This window comes from Cygnus atratus, chromosome 13 (assembly GCF_013377495.2).
Source record: "Cygnus atratus isolate AKBS03 ecotype Queensland, Australia chromosome 13, CAtr_DNAZoo_HiC_assembly, whole genome shotgun sequence".
Taxonomy (NCBI): Eukaryota; Metazoa; Chordata; class Aves; order Anseriformes; family Anatidae; genus Cygnus; species Cygnus atratus.
Window position 1 is genome coordinate 6721243 of NC_066374.1, and position 22026 is coordinate 6743268.

The 22026-nt window shown below is 44.0% G+C and overlaps 1 protein-coding gene across 7 annotated transcripts in view; it reads left to right on the forward strand.

Moving 5' to 3' along the window:
• The first annotated feature begins 14428 nt into the window (after window positions 1-14428).
• Window positions 14429-22026, forward strand: part of KIAA1210 (KIAA1210 ortholog) — a 43934-nt gene continuing 36336 nt past the window's right edge. For 2 of the 7 annotated variants that reach the window (XM_035541231.2, XM_035541244.2), the window contains exon 1: window positions 14447-14665. Coding sequence is in view for 2 of the 7 variants with exons in the window: in XM_035541244.2 (XP_035397137.1) it covers window positions 14604-14665 (62 nt within the window). In the remaining 5 variants the exon portion in view is untranslated. Of the gene's footprint in view, window positions 14666-19169; window positions 19296-19849; window positions 19963-22026 lie in introns of those variants that run through there. The other 5 variants (XM_050713424.1, XM_035541236.2, XM_035541232.2 and 2 more) reach the window with 4 other exon arrangements.

Below are 22026 nucleotides of genomic sequence, written 5' to 3' on the forward strand. Positions count from 1 at the left end.
TTTTGAAAGGCAGCAGATGCCAAAAACAATCTGGACAGGCTGGAGATACTTCTGGAAAAGGCAAGGAGAACAAGAAAATGCAAGTCTGTATGATTCTTGCAGTGTAACAGTCTCAGTGTCCCTAGAAAGCACGCTGATTGACAGTAAATAAAATCCCTGGCTTCCTGAGAATAACTCCTTGGATTTGCTTAGAGGTTCGATGAGCCAGGAGGTTTTTTTTGTATGGAAAATAACTGAAATAACTGGATGACATGAAGGAAACAGACCATTCACAGAATGAGTCAAATCAGTAGCGCTGTTTCTGAGTAGGAACTGTTATTCTCTCTGTCCCATTGGTGTCAGGTAGGGGAATTATACCTGTTGCATGTACACATGTCCTTCACAAGGCCCACATTTTGCTTACACTGGAGACATTTACTTAGCATTTCTGAGTGCGTGAGCCATCTCTGCTTGTGCCATTATATCCCTGGAGTGGGACCAGTTATTCCTCTACCACTCTGCTGGCGTGCCACCTCTGCTACAGAGCAGGCCATTCTGTTTCAATCTGAATTGACAACCAACTACAGCATTAATAGGTTTAGTGGTTAGAAGAGGGGAAGTATCAATAAACTGGGATGGCAGAGTTTTCTAGGTGTAAGCTTGCAGCATTTTAGTAACAGAAATGCAACAAGACGGGCATGGATTCTCACCTCAGTGTGAGTGACATTTCTGTGTAGCTGAAATCTGCTTCTAAGACCCTCAGTTGAGTACAGAGGAGGGTGCTTTGGCTGCCTTTGTTTGCTCTGCTTTAGTTAGATGGCCAAATCCAAAGCAGCACAGACAAGATGGGGAAGCTGAGTAAAAAAAGGCGGCAGCAGTAGCAAGACAGACACGTAGAAGGAATATCACTTGCTTTTTTTCCAAAATCAGCTGGGTGCCTGGTTTGATTAGACACGCTTCCAGGTACAAGCCAGATTTCTGTCTGTTGCAGACATGGTTTTATCTTTGGTTTTCTGATTTTATTAAATGGTTGAAGGCAGTTCAGTCATGCCTGGTTCGGACACGCGGTTAGCTTGCCAAGCAGCCATCCAGTGGAACCCAGTTTTCAACACACGGTAGGGAAGCTCTCCCTTTGTTCCCACCCTGTCTCTTTTTCTTTGGAGCCAGTTTGTGGCGGTGGCAGGAGAAGAGCGGCAGAGGGAGCATCGCGGGCATGAAACCCGTAGCAGGCTGGAAAGGGCCACTGTGTTGCTTCCTTTGTGCTTGGTTTGCTCATACAGTCTGTGGTGTAAGAGCATGATCTCACTAACAGCTGTGTGCAGGAGCAAAGCCTTAACCACAAGGCATCTCTGATGAATTTCCTGCGATGCAATTCTTGTGCCGGTAGGAGTGGCTCAGGTAAAGGCAAGCGTTTTCATCAAGGTAATGAGCTTTTCATCGAGGTATGATGAGCAGGGAGTATGCAAGGGCCCCTGAAAACCACCACCTCCAGGCTTTTCTACCATTTGGTCCAAATGCTGTTCAAAGTGCTGTTCAAAACCGTGCCTTTCCCTTCCAGCTGCTGTGCTCTGTCCTTGTGCCACGTCCTGCAGCAATCTCTGAGTGAGCAGGCTCCTCTGCTGGACCCCCGCCATCAGCAGAGCTCCTCTGATGCAGATTGAGATGGGTTTTTAGTAATCACAGCTCTGGTGTAGAGGATTGGAGAAGTGGAAGGATATGGCCTAGAATACGCATTCTGATCCCTTGGGGTTACAGTCACTGTGGGGTCTTTACACTTTGTGTTGTCTTTTTGGTGAAACAGAAGGAGGTTACAGATAACCTGAAGTTTACCAGTGGGACCCTTTTAAACAGTCTTAGCAAAGAAAGTATAGTGGCATTATCTGTTATTAACAGCTTCATGAAAGCGAGTTTTCTACTTGTTTTTCTCTCACACAATACATTACATGATAATTAGGACTCCTACATCTTTGCAGATACATTGTACGATGAGAAATGCAAATATACACAACTCTTGCTGTTATAAAACAAATACAACTGCAAATTTATGCAGCTACGTATGTATACTACATGCTTTTTCTGCTATGCAAAGCCAAGTTATTTAGATTTTACATGAACCCAAATTAAATTTCTCAGTTTTCTAAAATCATTGTGGGTTGGAATACCTTTCCACTTAGGTTCTTTGCTTGTGTTTCCATCGGAGATTTGATGGAAGTTCTCTGAAATGTCTCAGATTCCTGTGACCAAAAAGACGGAGGTATGCCCAGTGCAGATTTGATGACTCAAAACTATTTGTCCTTTGGAACCCACAGCACATGTTTTTGGCTGTATTCAGGCATTTGGGAAGCAGTTACTTCTCTAGACTTTTCTTAAGTCTTTCTGGGAGCTGGTAAGCAGAGGCTTAACCCACAAAGTTCAGTTTTGCAACTTAAGAAGTTTTACTGGCATTGGCTTCTTTGAAACAGTTAACGTTTCTCTGCGCTGGAAATGTGGTTTAATTTACTGGTCAGAGTGTGCTGCAGACAAAAGCACAACTATGTTTTCTTTTACCAGAAAAAGATGTGGGACAGTCAAAGAAGAAATGAGAAATTGTGCTTGGTCCAAAGACCCATTTAGGCTCATTTATTTAGAATCTAAACAAATTTATTTAGAGTCCCATGGTTATGTAGAATGTTTCACAAGAAAGCACTGTGCACTTGCAAATACTGGGTGTTGCTTATTGTTTAACAGCTGGAAAAATGTGTGCAAAATGAACAATACTTTGTGTAGGTGGGAGAGAGCCTAGTATGTTTAATACCAGCAAACACATCCTCAACCCTTACTGCCTAATCTCTGCTAAAATCCACTACAACTTAGTCCAGAAAGCTTACTGTATCTGATACTGTTGAAGTATGTTAGAGATTCATTCATATATATGTATTTATGTGAACTCTTTCTGTACAAACAAAGAGAAACTACACATGGGTTCAGCAAACTAGGGAGTTGATTTATTTTCTTTTTCCTGAGGATTTTCAGTAATCCTGATGTTTGTGCTGAGGATGGTGTGTGCGATGTGGTTGGTCTCAATATCTTTAGTTATATAACATAAACGCCCTGCTGTGCAATAAGTCACGCAGGGGGCAGAGCAGCGTGACTGCAGTCCTTGCTGTACCTCAGACCGCAAGCCTGGGCAACGATACGAGGGGCTGAACTCAGTGGAAAGACTCTCACCGATCCTAATGAGCTCTGGATATGGCCCAGACTCGAGCAGCAGTGGCCTGACTTTATTGGAATGCCACCAGCATCATGTTGAGTCATGCGCACACAGATGCATGCACATCCTCTTAAAGTCTAAAATAGCTTGCAAAAGCAATGCCAATGCCACAAGCATAGATGCCATTTGAATTTCATCAGTTTCTTCTAAATTAATTCAAAAACGTTGTGTGAGATTTTGTTACTTGACTTTGGTTTTAGTGGAAATGCACGCCTGTCTCCCTGGCATTCCCTCTGATAAGTTTCTAGAAAACTGCCAATTCTGCTGTCAGTTTAAGCTCGGTTTATTGTGTAGTTTAAGCATAAAGCTACATAAATTTTTCTCCATCTGGAGAGGCTTATCTCTGTATCTTTGGTTGACAGCTTGTATGTGCGATGGAAAGAGTGCTACAGGTTGGAACTTGAAACCACCGCTTTGGCGAGCAGCAGACTCTAAGATTTGCAGCCGGTGGTATTAACAAGGATTGTTTTAACTAATGTTCCTCCCTCCTTGTTGCAAGCTACTGCAGTTTCCCTGTAAATCTCATGATATCTCCTCAGGTCATAGCTCACACAGCCAAACGGTCGTGCAAGACTCAAAGCCTTCTTCTGACCAGGCAATACTGCCAAGATGCATATGCAGCCACAGAGCTTGAAAGCAGGACCTGTAGCAATTAAGAAACTGAAATACCAAATACTATTTTCAAAATACTCACTTGTTTAAGCCACTGTGTAGCTGTGCTGACTCAGGAGTGTTGAATTTGGGGTGGCTGTCCTACTGTAAGCTCTTAAAACTGTAGGGAGTAACGAGGATCTTATTTCACAACTCCTCTTTAAATTGCTCCTTAAAAGTCTGTGGGGGAAAATAGAGGTTAGTGCACATACTTTTATTTTGCTTACAACTTTGATGCCCTCCCTAGGGCTAACGTCAGCAAAATGGTATGTCAAGGAATTAGACAGCCTCTCGTGCTTTCACTGCCGTTCTTCGGATTTTCATCTGCTCTTTCAGCCGTTTCTTCTTCCTGCTGAACATACAGCTCTTACATTCAGCAGATACTTACAAATAAGACGAGGCCGCTATTGTTCACAGAAATCTGTTAAATATAATCCCTATAATTGGCCAGAAAATGTAACAGTAGTTTGCAGTCGAGTGTGTCTTTTCCTTTCTCCCAGTTTACCCTTCGCAAGAGCAGCTTTGTGTTCCAGTAGGATAAGTGGGAAGGACACCTGCCAGCACCAAAGGCGTTCAGGCCGCTGCAGTTTGGCTGATTTCTTGCCCATCTTTGTTCTTTTCAGTGCCAAGGTGTTGGTTTTTTTTTTACATAATAATAATAGTTTTTGTTTTTTTTTTACATAATAATAATAGTTTCTATTAGAGTTGTAGCCCATACTGTGTGATCTGGGGACGTTTGCCTCACCCTAGCCCACGGTACCTGGCAAACCAGCAACTGTTCCCAGGCCTCTTGCTGATGTGCAGGCAGATAACAGGGGTCTGAAGCTCTTCCTCACCTGCCAGGATAAAACCTATCCCTCCGGTTCAAGGAGCTCTTCCTATATTCCTAAGCACTGGTAATTACGGCCAGGGGAAGGTTTACAAAAGAGGCATTTCTCAACGTGCTTTCTGTCAAAGCAGTGCCAGGATTTCTGAGTTCTGAATTTGCCCTCTGTTTTTTTGTGTGGCACATTTCATTACCACAGTGGGAAGAAGTGAAAGGGTGAGGGAAAGAAAGCTAGTTGTGTGGTTGGCATGGCATTTGAGAAATGGTCCACGAGCTTCTCTATAAATTTCAGCTGTAGTCCGATATATATAGTGTAATTATCCAGGAACATGCTACAAGCTGGGAGTGTGTATGAGAGTGCTTCCTTGTGTTTTTTTTTTTTTTTTCTTTTTCAAGCTATACATTATGTTTGAGTCTACCAGGAAATGATTTAGATCCTCATAGGGAGCTTGTGGATTTATATAACTAACTCTTTAAATTGTATTTAACAAAGGGGGATAGGAACCTGATGTTAATAGAGAACGGGCGTAGAAAGCCTCCTGTGCATTGATTGGGAAAGCAGCCACCTGGAGGTGCCATTTCAGCACTGCTCTGTGTGCCGTGGGGATGGCAGTTCTTTTCAAAATTCTTCATTCTTTTTTTGCAGATAGATTATGAAAGACCATATTTACAGATGCATAAAGCTTTTAAGTTTTAAAGATTTTGGTCCTTTGAAAGAGACTTAGCATGCAGTTATTCCACGTCAGAGTGCATTTCAAAACCACAATGTATTTGCTTCCTCTTAAGAACTCAAGAGCACTAATGATACCATGAGCAGAACCATGTGAGACTGTTTCTGTACATATTGTTAACTATTAGTATGTACGTCTTCAAGCAGTGGATTTTTTTAATGCTCATTTTCTTTTTTGGGGATCTAGCTTTTGTACGTTATCACTGTTGCTACTGTGATGTCTGAAGAGAAGATTTAATGAGCGTTAAACACCTAAAGCTGTGGATTCTGCAACAATTAAAAATGCTATCTTATTGTACAAGAAATATATTAAAATATTAAGATTCTTAAAATAAATCAGCTTAGAGCAAGAAATCTGAGCCAAGGAAAGTCTATCATTTATCTCTGAAGTTCTTGCTTTAGTTGATTTGTTAAGCTCCTAGACTATGCAAATGGGTTTATGTTATCTTTTTAATGAGAAGCAGTGTAAAACCAGGTTAAATAGAGGGGAAGAGAAAAAAGGGAGCGAACCAGCCATTATTATTGTGATGAGCCTGAAGAAACTGTGTTACAAAGAATGTCACCAGAGTTTTTGTGGAAGTGAAAAGGAGAAACAAAAGGAATATGAGAAATGCAAGTGCTCTGATTCTGGTGATTACATTCCTTCTTCTCTGCTGGCCCTCCACCTGTGGCCACCACTGCTGCTCTTTGTTCTGCAGTTACCAGAGGGCTAAAAGCTTTGGCTCTACCATGAGCTTCACAGCATCAGCAGTCATGTAGCCTCCTTCCTCCAAAGGAGAAACAGGTCAGATTTTGGAGGTGGTTTAGTTCTGGTGAAAGGGGCATTGCCTATGTAGTGGATGTGGGATTCTTCAGAGCTGATGTATTTGCTGTTTTTCTAACAGCCTCTGATCAGAATAAAAGCTTCAGCATATCAACATTTTTACCAGTAGTTGTTAACTACTGGTTAGTTGTTAATGACATTTCCCTAGGATTTTTTTTATATTATTATTTTTTTTAACATCTTATTATATTTATCACTTACATATGAATTTGTAGTGAAAGAACTTTGCACAATCTAGGAGGAAAATCCAGAAGTCCCATTAGTGTTTTACTTGCCTCAGTTAAATACCAAATCTCATCCACAGTGAGAAAATATTACAGCTTAGGTATTCTGTAACTGAGAAGGCAGTGCAAAGTCATTTTCCATCTTGTAACCTAACTCAGCAACCTTTTGTAGCTTTTAAATACTATCCAGTCTGTAATTCACATTATGTGTAAGTATTCCTTAATGAACGGAGGTCTTGCGTAGCATTTCTGTGTCCAACTGTAGCTGAGCACCGACCAAGCGTAGCTTTCGGCTTCACACTAGCTCATCTGCAGGCAGCGCAGAGTCCCTTGAGGGCTCGAGGAGTCCCACACCGGGCAGTATTGGCTGTATTGCCCTCTGGGCTCTGTTCAATACCAGTGTCAGCTGGTGTTTCACTGGGCGGAAACTGCTGAAATGGCAGGAGTCTGGTAGCCAGGAATCAGCACGTGAAGCGATGCCAGTGGATTTCAGGTGTGTGGTGTCTGCAGACCAGCAACAGGGCCGGAGTTTCCCAGTCCCCCTGGTAGGGCAGAAAGACACTAAAGCAGCGGACTTCAGTTTGTCGTGACTCTTAACTAGCTTTTTCAGCTCCCGCTGGTCCTGTGGTGATAGAGGACCCATCAGCTCAGTGTGTTGCTCGAGAGTACACGCAGTCCTGTGGTCATACCCTTCGGAGTGGGAAGGACCAAGCAGAGATCCAACCTAAGCACATGGTTAAGTGACTCGGTGACTCAGAACTGTAGCCTATTCAACAGTTTTAGGCAAATTTCTTCTTCAATTAGCATATTTCCTGCTTCTAGATATTTATTAGATTTTTTTTTCTCCTTCCCATTATGATGGGACCAGCGCCAACATGTTTAAGAGACCATCGGGAGCAAACTGTGGATATTTAAAGATTCCCAGAACTTGAATCTGAGTGACACGTCGCACTGCTGTGTAAGGACTCTGCTGGGGTATGGGACTGTTCTGGTGAAATTGGCTCAAGATGGGGAGTATTTTATTATGTGATGATTTTAAAGCTCTGGACAGGCTGGGCCAAATCGCGAGGTGGAGCCATTGATTTCTAATTTAACCCAGCATTTTGATGCCAGTGATTCTGTAAGAGTTCCCACAGCTGAAGGCTGGCTAGTGAACTTAAAGTTATCTCAGATATTTATAGGGTGCCTATTCTTGTAGGGGCTTTCTGGCTGTCCTTATTGAGTGAGGGAGGATGGGAAAAGACTCTAAAAGACTGTTCCAGGCACCAGGAACTTTGGGTTCAGTTGCAGTTTATGGCTTCTGGAATAGTCACTGAGTTCCTCAGCCTCAGTTCTCCCAGCTGTATCTCCAGCAGGGAGTAATACTCTGTTCTGTGCAGAGGGACACAGCTCTGGTGCTTGTGATTAATCTTGCAGATATCAAGTGGTGGGAGTAAATTTGTTGTTACTCAATACCTTCTACTTATTTTGCAGGCTGTGAAATGAAACAGATACTGCATTCGTGCCTTTATACAAAGGAAAGCTAACAAAGAAAGAGATGTTACCATTGCCTACTAATTTGAGTTAAATGTCAATAGTATGCAGTTTTGACTTGTATTTTTCTGTTCATTTCCCTTTGGAGCAATAAAGCCTGCAGGCAGGACGTTCCGGGACCTCACTGCCCTTCTCTGAAGGTTAATGGTCATTTTATCTTTAGCCTTGTGTTTGCAGGCACTGGAGTCAGACAGCCCTTTCCTCAGAACTGTGCTTCCGTGATTTCCCGTATTATTACTCCAGCCGACAGCCAGGGAGATGGGATCTGAGATGACCTTCACTTCTCAATTTTTATTTCGGTGGCAATAGAAATTCAGGATGCTGATGGTTTTAGGAATATTTTTCCAGATGTGTGAGTCCCTGGTTCTCGTCTTGCTTATACCTGTACAAACAAATCAGGAGTAATTCTGTCGGAGAGGTGGGCCGACATTAATGCAAAACTAATATACATGGGAAGTCATTAAACTTGATTGCTATTCACAGTGCAAGCATTACTGGCAGCGTAGCTCTGATCTGTCTCCAAGGGAGCTTGGAGTGTTGCAAGGACATTGACTGGATCTATCCCTAGAGAGGAATTTGGGAAGAATGGGGTGTGGAGAACTCAATTCCTTATTCAAGTCGTCTCAGGATATTTGTTTAGACTCGATAACTGTTACCTCTGATGTTCAACATCTAGACTAGGCAATGAACCATGTGCCTGTAGCTACGTAGTGTTCTCACGTTTCTTTCCAGATGGTCTTGCATATTGGTGCCTGTCTGGACACCGAGAAGGAAAAGTTGTGTTGTTGGAACCTAATGTTTTTTAACATGGTATTTTCTTAAGTCATAACGGGTAGAAATAGAGCGCCTTTGTTCAGCTTCTGCGCTACCCAAATTTAGACAAAAGAGCTACAGTTTCCCCGTATATAAAATATTGACCGTGCTCGTATTTTCACAGGAAATACCAAGCTCTTCCACTGTGTCAAAAAATAAAAATCTGCTTTTCATTCAGACTCATTAAAATTTTAGAATTTAGATTTATGATCTTGGATGGAAAAAAATCAGATACTTGAGAAGCAGCACATCCTGGCTATATTGTCTATGCATACAGGGATACTGCTAGTTTCTCTATAAATAATGGCGTGTTTACATGCAAATCAGTTGTTGTAAATTTTTAAAATGTCAAACAAACACTTCTTTGTATTATTTGTTTGGCAGCTGATGCTTTCTGACACTGAAGTCTGAGGTTATATTTGTGATCCTGCTGCAAATCTCTGGGAAATTACCTTTGGAACGACACGTGGTCTGACCTTCATCTCCAGATAATCCAGCAAGAGCTCATGGTTGTGAGGACACAAAGGAGGCACAGACTAGAGAGGACAGATTTAGCATACCGCTATCTTTTTTGCCATATTTCAGAAATCAGTAGTGCACTGGGTACACCATACTGAGGTTTACTCCTTCCTCAGAGGTAAAGATAGCATGCTAGTGGTAAACTGTGAGAAACAGTTCATACTCAGAATTAGCAAACACTAGAATCAAAGAGATTATATGTATTGCTGCTTCCTTTGAAATGTTCTTTTTATTGAAGGAGATTGCAGAAAGACATCTAACAGGGAACAAAAGCAACAACAACAACAAAAATCCCCCAAATCCCAGGCATTGAACACAGAGTGTAAAACCAGACATAATTAGATCAACATACAGTAATCAGACTCCAGAGCAAGTATCATGGCTCTTCAGGCTCACATGCATGAATAAAAAGCTGATACAGGGCACAGTTAGAGGCCCCTGGCTATACTCTGCTTTCAGAGGTAGGAGGAAAACGAGGGTCAAAGCCTAATATTAATCACAGATGGATGTATAAACTCAGAAAGGCAGAAATCCTCTTATCTCCATTTCTTTGTTTTCTGCAGCGTGCTGTGTTTGATTCCAGCCCGGTTTGTTTACAGCCCTGATAGTGCAGCTTTTAACAGCGATGCGTATTCAGTTATTTCTTTATTATTGAAGGGTTTTCACTGAAACTCCCCAACCCAGGCCCATTTGCCAGCCCGGGAATCTGACTTGTAAGAAAGTTAAATCTGTTTCTGTTTCAGGAAGGTGTTCCCTGATAGTCACATTTATGTTAGCACACAGTTAAACGATCCATGTGCCAAATGCAAAGAGAATTGTGGTATGAAGTGCCTTTCAATAATATGGTTTGATTTCTGTGTAGGATTTATTACAGATTATAATGGAAGGAATGCTCTACATGCAGGTCGGCTGGAACGGCACAGTTTTAGAAATACTTAGGCATGATCAAGCGCAGCATAACATTTAGTCTGAAAGTTCTCAATGAACCTAGCCTTCATTGCTTAATGGTAACAGCACGAGAACTGGAAACTAGACTTGGATTTTGCTGGATTTGTCCCAAATACCTCATTTGGTGTCCAGACACTGACCGGCTTACTTAGTCAGGGTTCAACAAATAAACTGAAAAATCATTTTTTTGAGAGCTCACAGCCCTGCCCTGGAAGGAGGGGAGGCACCGTGCAGCTGCATGGCTCCAGCTGTGTGGAAGGATGCAGGAGGGCATGTGGTGCCCGGGCTGGCCGTAGCAGGGAACGGTGGCAAGAGGCAAAACAGGCTGCTTCAGTTTATCCAGCCCCATCCCCTCTCCTCCTAGCAAATGCCTCGCCCCAGCTTGAGAACTGCTGCATGGTTTGCAAGGGCAAGGCTGCAAAAGGCTTGTGCACTGTGTGCAGAGCTCCATGGTCTGGCGTTTTTGTGATGACCCCAGGAAACCAAAGTGTACCTTGTGATGCAGGAAGTCCATTCAGAGACACCAAAATGTACTGGAAATTTGCAATGTTATGGCCTATCAGTTTCTGGTAGGATTTCTATTCCTACCCCTACAGTTGCGTGGTGAAAAATCCAAAGGAAACTTTTGTCTCGTTCTGAAAATAGGTTAAAAAACCAATAATCTGACAGCCATGTTTAAACACAGTTTGTGAATTGTGTATTTTCACAGCTGTGTGATGTCTGGTCCATCCCTGCTGCTTTGCACTGCGCACGTGTCCTGATTCCACTCAGGCCAGCTTCGAGTGGGCATTTGAGAAGCGTGAAGCGTTTGCTGCCGGAGAGCCAGGAGGCGAGGACATGGTCAGCCCTTGGAGATCTGGCTGCAAGAGGCAGCAAGAAAAGCAGTAGATCTGATGGACACGAAACGTATTTTGAATTGCTGGTGGTGTGTGTAGCTCCTGACACCTCTGCTGTCGGGTGTGTATCCCGTGTATGTGTGTAGGAAGTGTCTGTGGCAACAAGCCAGGGCTTTCAGCTCTGTTCGAGTTTCCCCTGTTGGATTACTTGTTGCTGTTGGTTACCTACTTTGAAGAGGTCTCTCCTGCAGTGGCCCAGGTGAAAGTGCCTGTGAAACAACTCACTGATTTTGAGCTGTGTTTTAGTGCAAGCATTTCCCAGTGATCGGGTTGCAGGGCCTTGCTCAGACTTGTCTCTGGAGGAACTAACAAACCCGGAAAGTTTGACAGGCGCTGGGAGCTCTGCCGCTGCCTTTCCATCCCTGCTGGTACCCCGAGGACCGGCAGCTTGCCACCTGGGCCTCTTGCTCTGCCTGCAGACTTGGAAGACAAAGCGAGGCAGATTTGGAAGTACGGTGGTAACAGAGGGTGGTGTGGATGTTGGGCTGTGGAGGGAGAGCAATGACAGTGAGCGTGAAGAAGTCAAGGGGGAAGGCCATAATCTTCAAGTCAAAGTGGGCCTAGAATGGGCCATTTCGGTCAAGCCAAGCCATAGACTTTAGAGGAAATCCAGATCTGATTGAGCATCCAGGTGGCTGAACTTGCTCTCTTTCCTATCTTTAAAGAGCCATCTTTGCTTTGCCAGGCTCTGTATTCTGTGGTTATTTGGTGTTCATCTAGTTTCCAAGCTGAAAACAGCTTTAATTAATTAACTGGCAGTAGAGCAGCCCACTCATTTAGCACTTAACAGGTAACGAGCTAATGGCAGCTCGGTTCCTGTTTGGCTGTAAGGCCTGTATCAGCATCGCGTAACTGCTTACTTGCGCTGATTTACCTCTGGACTTGGGGCCATGATATTTATCAACATCTAAGAGCTCGGATCTATCCCCAGAAAGCTCAGTGTGGGGCTATTTGGAGCTGGGCTAGCAATGAAAAATCAGAGGAATGCTACCATGAAGTGGCTTGGAGACTGATATGGAGATAGAGAATCAAAAAGGATTAAATCCTGAGGTGGAGTAATTATTTTTAATGACTGTTTACCAGTGCTTCTTGGAAAGTAAGGATCTTTCTAAATGTGTGTGGTGAAACTGCCAGTTCCTGGGAACAGGACTGCGTTTGACCTAAATGAAAACCAACAGCTGAGGATTTGCATGTTCAAGTAACTTCAAGACAAAACCAAATACATGAAAGACAAAAGACTAATGAAAGGAAACATTCTGAACACAAACCATCTCAGGTGGTTAGGAGGCAGGGAATCTGCTTCACGTTAGCAAAAAATAGAATCTTTTGAAGCTTGAGGGCCTTATTCTACACCAGTTAAAATGATGAAATTCTTCCAAAGCCATCAGGATTACATCCTTCAACTGGCTTTAGGATTGGGCCTTCCCACTAGAAAGCCACTTGATCTTTCTTGCTTTTAAATACAAACATGAATTTCCAATGAGGTTTCCTTCATTTCTTACTATTAAGGTTTCTTTTGGCAGTGTTTTCTGAACTAAATGCCAAGCAGATTTCAGATGCAGTCCTCCATCCAAGGTTTAGTACACCAAGCCAGTGAGAACGCTTCCCCAGTAATCCCTGGGAATTCCTTTCTGGGGGTTGTTACCCTAGAACCAGTCTTGGTTTTGACTTTTTTTCCTGCGGACTTTCTCTGATGAGTGGAGACTAACGCAGTCTAGCTAGCCTTTACCTCTCAGGATGAGAAGTTCAGTGTGGAGCCATTGTGACAAATGCAGTAATTCAGGACGACAGTAAAACTCATTTGGATAAAACTCCAACTGTGTTTTTGTGTCTTTTCCAAAGAGAAGGCACATCCTGAGGTCAGGTTTGATTTGCTCTTCTTCTGTGGATGGCATTGAAGTTGGCTGCTTGTAGAAGCTTTCTCTTTTCTGTTAAGTGTGAAACTAGACTAGAATATGATTGGTTTCTGTTTGTGATGGCCCTTGCACTTGATGTCAATTATTATTTGCGTCATGGCTTTCCTTCACATCGCAGGTGTTAAAGAAAATAAAGAAATGGAGATGTCCATTCAGAGATGGCAAAGTTCTGCGCTGTAGGGCACTGTTGTAGCAGAGGCGTTTTTGGGACTCTGTGCCAGAGGTGCGTTCCTCAGACTTCTAAGGGAAATGTTTTAAAATGTTTTTTCCTAATATTCTAGAAGAACTGATCCAACTTAGATCTAGTCTTGCTACTCAATTTGTAAGAGGACCTCATATAGAAATACTTGTATAATACTCCTTACTGGCTTGCCAGACCAAAATGTTCAAATATTATCTACTAGCCGAGAACAAATGCAGTTTTCTACCGATCTTTTATAGGACTCAGCATAAATCTTCTGTAGCAATGAGAGTTATGAACTTACTGCATTCAAGCACACGTGTGTGTTTTTTTTAAATCAAGAGCAGAGATCCTTCCAAGCGGTGCGACTCCAGGAGCTGACGCCGCTGCTGGTGCTGACTGGTGCACCCTGGCTGCCACGGGTAGCGTGATGTGCGGTGCTCACCTCTGCTTTCACCTCACCTCTGCTTTCACCTCACCGGGGCCACTGGCTGCCTGGGGATTGCCACGTGAGTTGAATGCGGTGTGATGCCAGAAACGGGTGCAGCTACACTGTCCTGGGGCTTGGGTATCCCAGGGCTGTGTTCCCAGCATTAAACCACGGCCGTTTTCCTCCTTCGCTGCCCAGTGAGGACCTCCTGAGTTGTGGCAGCGAGTACCAACATTACATATATCGCCACAGGGCAGTATTTTTCTAACAGGGGTGTCCTGGCTACTTGAAACTCCAGAGCTTCTCTCCTGACCTTGCAATATTGCAGGGACTTAGGGTTTTTTTTTCCTGTTAATGTGCAGGGTAGCATGTTAGAATAGGTCGTGATTTACAGTGAGATGGGATAACGCCTGTTCTGGAAGGTCCTGCGCACCCCTTGTGTGCTGGAGAATGCCGGCTGTTTTGAGTGGTTATTTCAGAGACGGTGCAGTACTTTCTGTAGCCTCTCTGTTTAAAAAATAACAGCAACGATATAATGTCCTCAGGGCTTCTTTGCCTCTTAATTACAACCAACCCTCTCATTAGTCCCGCAGGGAGACAGAATCAAATGCCATGTGGTGTTTTACACTTAGGATGCTGTGCTTACCACGAGCTGGAAGGAGACAGGAAAAGGGGGAGTTAACAATTCATAACCATTTATGGAGCAGGCACAGCCCTCCTTGGACCCAGTTCAGCAGAGTCTGAGGGCCTCAGATCAGGAACTTTATCTGGCTAGTAATTGCATCGGCATGCTGCCTTCCTTGTGTGCAGGGGGGGGCATTTGGTGAGCAGGAGACGAAGCTGCAGAGTCCTTGTGCCGGCATCCACGCACAAGGATGAATTAAATGCACGCACGCCTCCGGGGAAGGACCATGGCTGGATTCTACAGTTGCCTGAAAAGTAAAAAGTAAGTGCCATGCTGAGCCCTCCCCTCCACCTTTCCACAGCGAGCTGACTCCAGTGGGTGCTTGGGAATTCCTCCCTCCTGTATTTCAGCGGCAGCACTGCACACAGTGCTTGTGCCTTGCGACTGATGTACTGTTCAGAGTATAAAGTGCAAAAAATCAACTCAAACTGAACTAACAAATGATGAAAATTGGTCATGCTTTTTTTCCTTCACAGATGTGTGTGTATATATATGTCCAGTGGCAAACACAAAATACTGAAAAAGAAATTAAGAACCTTTTGCTAATTATAGCAAAAGGAAAAACGTTCTCTTCTTTATTGATTAGCTACATTGTTTATGTTGAACAAATAATGAGAAATACAGAAATGCACGTTGGCTTTTAAAAATGTTCAGCTAGAAATCTGGCATTAAATGCTCTCTGAGAACTCGATATGCTCAGTTTTTTGTATAAGCAACCTGAGGTGTGCTCTGTAATCGCTCCCCATTGAGAGATTTGATTTTATTTAAAATAAATATTTTTGATTGCTTCACTATCATGTTCTGTGGGAGCAGGCTATAAAGGGAGAAGAGGATGGGGCAATGCATGTTAGTATTTGTGCTTTAAACCACTGTCAAGACAGCTTTTGTTTTTCCTTTGATATTCTCTCTGCTAAGGAATGGAACAAAATTTTCTGCTGCAAAAAACTGAGCAGTGGTTTTTGGTGACGATTTGCATCAGCGGACTGTAGAGGGCTCTATTCTTGCATACAGTACAGGATTACACAAAGTGTAAATTCACAGAGAAAGGCAAGCAAAATTGTATCTTGAAGCTTAAGATATGAATGATGACAGTTAAATGTATGGATGAAATCTTGGTTAGCAGGGGAAAAAAGTGCCAGTTCAATAGTGAAGCTGACAATTCCTTCTTTCTCTTTTTCCCTCTTCTAACTGTTGGATCCCTCATACCAACAGTGTCTCACGTTACTCTGGTGGAAATATGTATTTTTGAAGGCACTCAATTCCTACTGGATTTCAGTTAGCATTTCCATCCCATATTCCATCCCCCTTCTCCTCCTTTGAAAGTTGTAACGGTGTCTATGAGAGGAATCTAAATATTTGGAAAGTAAGTCTAACTTAGCTAAGAGGGAGGATGTGATCACAACAGACAGAAGGACTGAGAATTAGTCCTGATGAAGGTAGAGGAATTGGCACTTGAACTGACAACAAAATCAATTTATGTTGTTTGATTTATGTTGTTTTTCCTCCAAATCCTCCAGCATCTAATGCAATTAAGATAAACTTGGAAGGCTGAGAAAGGCTATAAAGGATGAGCAGCTGAAGCTTCTTTCATATGGCATATGATCACTTCTTTTCAGGTGGAAACGCACCTGATTTCTGAAGAACAGCTTTGTTTTTTCAACAAATTCTTCTTTCTGGTTGCTTTTCAGTTAGATCTCTATGCTGGGTATATATGCAGTTTGCGTTCCTCATCCTGTTGTCTCAGCCTTGTGATGTGTTCCCAAGTGGATTAGTGTGACTATAAATACTTCACAGTCTTTACAAATTTTATATGTTGCTTTGGCTGTGATTATTGGCAGTTAAAATGAGCCTGAGATGTTAATTGCAGCACCAGAGATGTTTGGAGCCTGAGATGAATTTTGGATTAATTTTTTTGGGGAGTTTGACATGAAGCGTTTGTCTTTCTGGGCAGTGTCAAATGTGTTACAGGAATGGCTTCCCCAAATCCTCCCATGGTTGTTTGACCTGTAGGAGTTAGTTTGCTTTGTGAATGAAATGACTTGGATGTTTTAAACAACTGGCTCGGGCACAAGCAGCGGTTTAGCCAAAGCAGCAGAGCTCTGCACAGGCCTTAAAACCTGCCACTGCCACTGGCAAGGGGTACTGCCAGGGCTTTGGGCTGCTGTGTCCAGCTGAAGTGCCTGGGCTGTTTTAAAAGCTGCTTTGGGGGAGCTCTCTCCTGTGCTGCTGTCACGTTTGCCTTCGCAGCCCCACATTTTCCTAATGAAGGCTCTGCCTTTGCACACTGCTGTGACTTCTGTCTGCGTCTGAGCTTTCTGCAGTGAGTTCTGCCCCTGTGCTTCGTGAGTGCTCTGTTATGAGATGTCACATCATTAAAACAAACCAAAAAACCTCATGCAGATAATTCCTCAGCACAGCACCAGTCTTAATCCACTGAAATAAAAGTTGGAGATTGCTTTCGTATTTTTCTTTAACCAGCATCTGCAATCCAAATAATCTAAAATTGTTCTTCCAGTAAGTTTGTAGCTCTTGTAGCTCATCCTTGTTGCAGGGTTTCATTGTGCTTGGTCCCAGCCCGGTGTCAGAACAATCCATCAGCTCTGGGCAGACGTGATGCAGTTTTCTAAAGCCTGCAGAAGAATTTGTTAATATCTGTCTTTCAGCTTTTGATACTAGCCAAATACGTAGTTATGAGCTGAAAATGTGGTTGCTTGAATAGTAAGGTTCAGTGCTGGTCAATGCAAACTGCCAATTTCCAAAGACAAATATAGTGTGTTAGAAGCTATATAAAGTATTTGGCTGAAGGCTTTGTGTGCCAGCTCAGAGCTGGTTTCGGTAACAGACTATAAGGAAATGTATTTAACTGGTCTGGAGTTAATGTGGTCACTCAAGATTTCATGGTGCCTTTCACAAGCAAGCCCAGAATTATGGACTTATTTCGGTTTGAATGTCTTTGCTATGCCAAGCTCTGTACTTCCAGTGGGATATTTCATTTCTTTCTTGTAGCCCAGAATTGTCAAAAAAAAAAAAAAAAAGCTGATGTGCACTTCTGTGCTGCAAACAAGTTCGCCATCTGGGTAAAGCAGTTGGTCAAGGGATACATCAGTATCATTTTCAACATATTTTTATTATGAGATGGAAAATAAAAATGTAAAATGATATTAGGAATGTTACATCAAGCAAAATTTGTTTTCTGGATTAGGTGCTGTTGCTTTGTTGCAGTCTGTGTTTGTTGCCTGTTCGGATGAGCATCAGGAAGAGATTTTGTAGTTTGTGGGGATTGTTGCAAAGGTGTCACAGCGCTGCCTACCTGACTGATAGCCAGCCCAGCTGAGGTCTCTGTTCCCTGCACCCTTCCCTCCAGCTCCCTCACTCCAAGCCTGCTTGTTGGAGAGGCTCACAGAGGACAGCTGAGGGTGCAGACTACACTTCCTACAGCTTTTATTTCTGCGTAGGGTCCTGTGGCCCTTTGGTAGGAGCCTTTGGTTCCCCATCGGCAGCAAGCAGCTGCTTTTGGAGCTTGGACACTAGCAAGTGAATTGGAAGCGGTTTAAAGCTCCACCGAGTGCTACTGACCAAGTGCTACTGAAGCAGCGACTTGGCACTGCGGGGAGCAAGGCACTTCCAGAGTATTGCCTCTTCTCTGTCAGCAGCTCATTCCCCTCCCGCGGCGTCTCTCGCTTTTTGGAACCACATTGGTGTGGCGGGGTTACAGCGGGGACCGTCCGTGACACTTGGCTCTGACGTGTGCTTGTACACGGAGCTCCTTGCAGGGTGCTTGCAGCGAGGCCATCCCCATCCGTGGTGGCATCCCCACGTGTGCCTGGGCTCAACCAGGCCGTCAGCCGTCAGGAGGCCACGCGGCTTCCCCGGAGCTGCTGCCTGGGAGCCCTGGTGCCCACTGGCAGCAGCCTGCAACACGAGCTGGTCCTGTGGTGCTCTGGGAGGTCTGTGAGCAGCCAGCAAATCCTGGGGAGGTGAAATGCTTCCCACGATCACTTTGGTATCCCAAAACACATGTGGTTACCTGCCGTTAGTGTTATATTATTATATTAATGCTATTTCCCAATGAGGGCAACAATCACTCATTAACAGTTTTTCAGTGGTTCGTTGTATTTTTTGTTTCTTTTTTTTTTTTCTGGTTTATGAAAGGTGGTTCCTGCCCAGTAAAGCAAGTTCACCAGTGCAGAGAGAATCCCTGGAAGCAGACAGAGGTGGCAATACCAGGTTTGAAGAAATGGCTTGTGGGGAGTACAGGAGGCAAAGTACTGAGCTGAAGGGAGGTGCTTTTTGGAAAGTGGGGAGCTCTCCCAGCCAGGGCCAAGTCAGAGAGGGTGCGCTGAGCAGAAAGGACTCCCCAGCCGTTACGATCCCTTGGGAATCTTCCAGTAGGCAGCCTGAGAGCTTGCTCCTGTACGTAGCAATGTGGAGGGCGTTTGGACATTTGGGAGTATTTTGTCTTCAGCTCACAGGGCTTGTTCAGTGCCACGCCTGGTATTAAAAGCATACAGATTGAAGCCCTGTTTTCTTACACAAGAGTAGTAGAGAGGGTGAGCAAAAGCAGTCAGGAGGTGGCAGAGCCATGGCACTGCAGGCAGTTGTGCACAGTTGGTACAATGGTGCTGTATCGTTAACCAAAAGCTCAACTATTTCTGTTTGTTGATTCATTCCATTTGACTCATCTCTGTGTGAGAAGTTCAGTTGTGGCTTAATACGGCCAGTGAGTCACCCCACCTCTCCCAGTCCTCCTCCTCCTCTTCACACTTCTCTCAGGATGGTGTTTGCTTTAGCAGCCACCGGGATGCGGTGCGTTTGCTGGCTGTAGGCTGAGGAATTCCAGGCAGCCGTGTCCGTTTGGTTTCAGCACAACAGCCCTTTCCCTACCACCAAGGTACTGAGTGTCTGATGGATGAGTGCCTCTAATGCTGCCTGTCCTACTTCTTTTCCACCACAGCAGAAGGTTCTCGGCTTGGAACAATCTGCTGAATGTGAACTTCACTCTTCTGCATCATTTGCCTGCCAGTTTTTTTGTCTACCTTGTTTTGCGAGATTGAGCCTTGAAAACATCTTGTCTTAATTTTGCTTTGTGTTCTCTCCTTATGCAGGGTCTTCTGCTGCTCAGGGCATCCAGCTTTGTACCCTTTCAGCCAAATGGAGAGATGAATTTATCATTTCTTCCTTGTACAGAGGTCTGGAAAGTTTAATAGCTGTGATATGAGGGCCTGGAAATGGCTTTCTAAGCTGAAATCTGGCTATGGATACTTAAGACAAAAATATACTAGCTCCAAGCTGTGCTTCCAATGGATAACCTACCTGAGCTAGCTTAGCACAGCTAGATCTGCTTACCAGCAAACTTGGGAAACTCCAAGATGAGGCTGGCTGTGGGGAGACAGGCAAAAACCCAAGGTAATTCCAAGGCTGAATTTTTATTTTTTCTCTCCTAAGGGCTGTTGCTGTAAGAAAACAGTTGAGCACAACGTGCATTGATTCTTACCAGAAGCTCTACTCTACAGTCATCAAAGCTTGTATTTCTGAGTTCAATCCACTGTAGTTTCAAGGTTGGTACTGTTACACATCGAGGAGTTTTAAGAAATATTTTGAATACAGCAAACATGAACAGCAGACTTTTTTTTTTCCATATGTTGTTATATTAGTAATAGTTATTTGTGTTGAGGTAGCAGGTGGCCCTCCGAGGCTCCACTGTGGGAGTCATTGTTTAAACAAATTAAAGCCAGGCACTTAATATCCTGCCTGATTTTGCATGCAGATGCTGAGCTGTCACTGTTCGTCAGGCGTGTAACAGTCAGGATTGTGCTAACAGCTCAATGTTTCCGACACGATGTACACGAAGAAGCTGAGACCTGGGCCACACACATCCTTATGTCCTTACTCATCGTTTAACTCTGTCGTTACACCAGTGTGTGCTGCTGCATTCGTATAGGTCTTCAGGTACCAGGGTACCCTGTGGTCTTGTGTACCCCATCACCGTGCTGTAGCACCTTTATCTGTGACACGGTTAGAGGGGACTGTAGCACTTCCAGTCAGAGCAGGGTGACTTTGGGCAGACAAAGCAGCCTGATTATGCTTTCCAACCATGCAGCCAGAGCTGAAGTGGCATTCCAGCTTCACATTTTTGTGGTGGTTGTTTCTTTTGGCCTCAGAGTTTCAAGGATCTGGTGCTAATTAGTGAACTAAATGTTTGACTTTTATTCATGATGGATTCATTTATGCTTATTCATTCTAAGAAATATGTAACCGTGTGCTTTTGCCAGGCACAGAATCACTCATCTAACAACACAGTTCTGATCCACACGGTATTTCAGACACGACCGGGATGTATTTATACACTCGAGCTCAGAATTACTCTGTAGATGTACGGATGTAGTCATCGAGCTGTCTCTGCGTATGGGGGGAATACAGACCTGACAGAGGTGCGGAGGAATTGTTTGCTGATTCACTCTAGCAAATTACTTTCCATCCTCTCAGTTTAGAGAAAAGAATATTCCAGAAGTTGAAAGTTCATTGTGTTGCTTCAAAAATGCAAATCTTTTCATTGTTTCCTTCCTTGCAGAGCTTGGGCTGTTAAGACCTTACAGAACGTCTGTCCCTGTCTGTTTCTTTCCATGACATCCTCCTGTCTGTACCCCACCTTGCTGTCCTTGGTGTCCCCCTCCTGGGATTTTCTTACGTTTTGTCCCCTCTGTTCCCTGATGCCACCACCTCCTTCAAAACAGCCAAATGCACCTGGTGCTCCGGTGGTGCAAACCAGCGCTGTCTCAGGTGGTCTTGTTGTGGAGGGGTGTTTGTGGCTGCAGCCTTGGAGAAGTAGGATCCCGTTGTAGTGGCTGTTCATATAAAAGAAAAGCCAGTAGATAGCCTGGGGACACATGTGGCTCAGGGACTGCTTCAAGCACGTGTGACTTCCCTTGGCTCTCCCAGTTCTCCTGTGCTTCAAGACAAAGTGTGCCTCGGAAGGTGCCTAACTCGGGCTGCAGGGAATGCTGCCAGGAGGAAAGAGCAGGGACGGCAGAAGATTTCAGTGAAATCAAATGCAGGGAGACCCTCAGACTCCCCACAGAGCTCCAGAAGAGCTCCTTTTGCAAGCGTGGAAGCTGCCCCAGGCCTTCCTTTAGCTCTGGCTAAGATCAGCAGCCAAAATGGGGTCTGAATTCCAGAAACAGTGGGAGCTCATGGGGTTTAGCCAGCCAGATGCAGTTTGTTTCAACATAGGAGGGAAATGGCCTTGTTTTTATTTTCGCGTGTGTACAGCCAGTAGATGTTGCCCTGGCTAGGTTTGGGGACTTCACATGAAGAGATTTCCTGACCTTCCTGCCAAAGGCAGCCTCTGAGACCACAAAGCCTGCATTTTATTTGCTCTCTTGTATAGCTAAAGATGGCTGGCTGTTTGTAAGAGTTTGATCCTTGGAGTGAACATTTGTGACACAGTCAGCCCTGGAAATTTCTGGTAGTCACTAGTTTTTTCGTTGTTTGTTTGTTTCTTTTTTAGTGTACTTTAAATTCCGGGGCATTAAATGGCTTTATTGACATATCTTGGAAGCAATGTGTTCTGGGGAGTTTCATCTACCTGAAGATGTTTCTTTTTTTTACTTTTTCCCATCCTT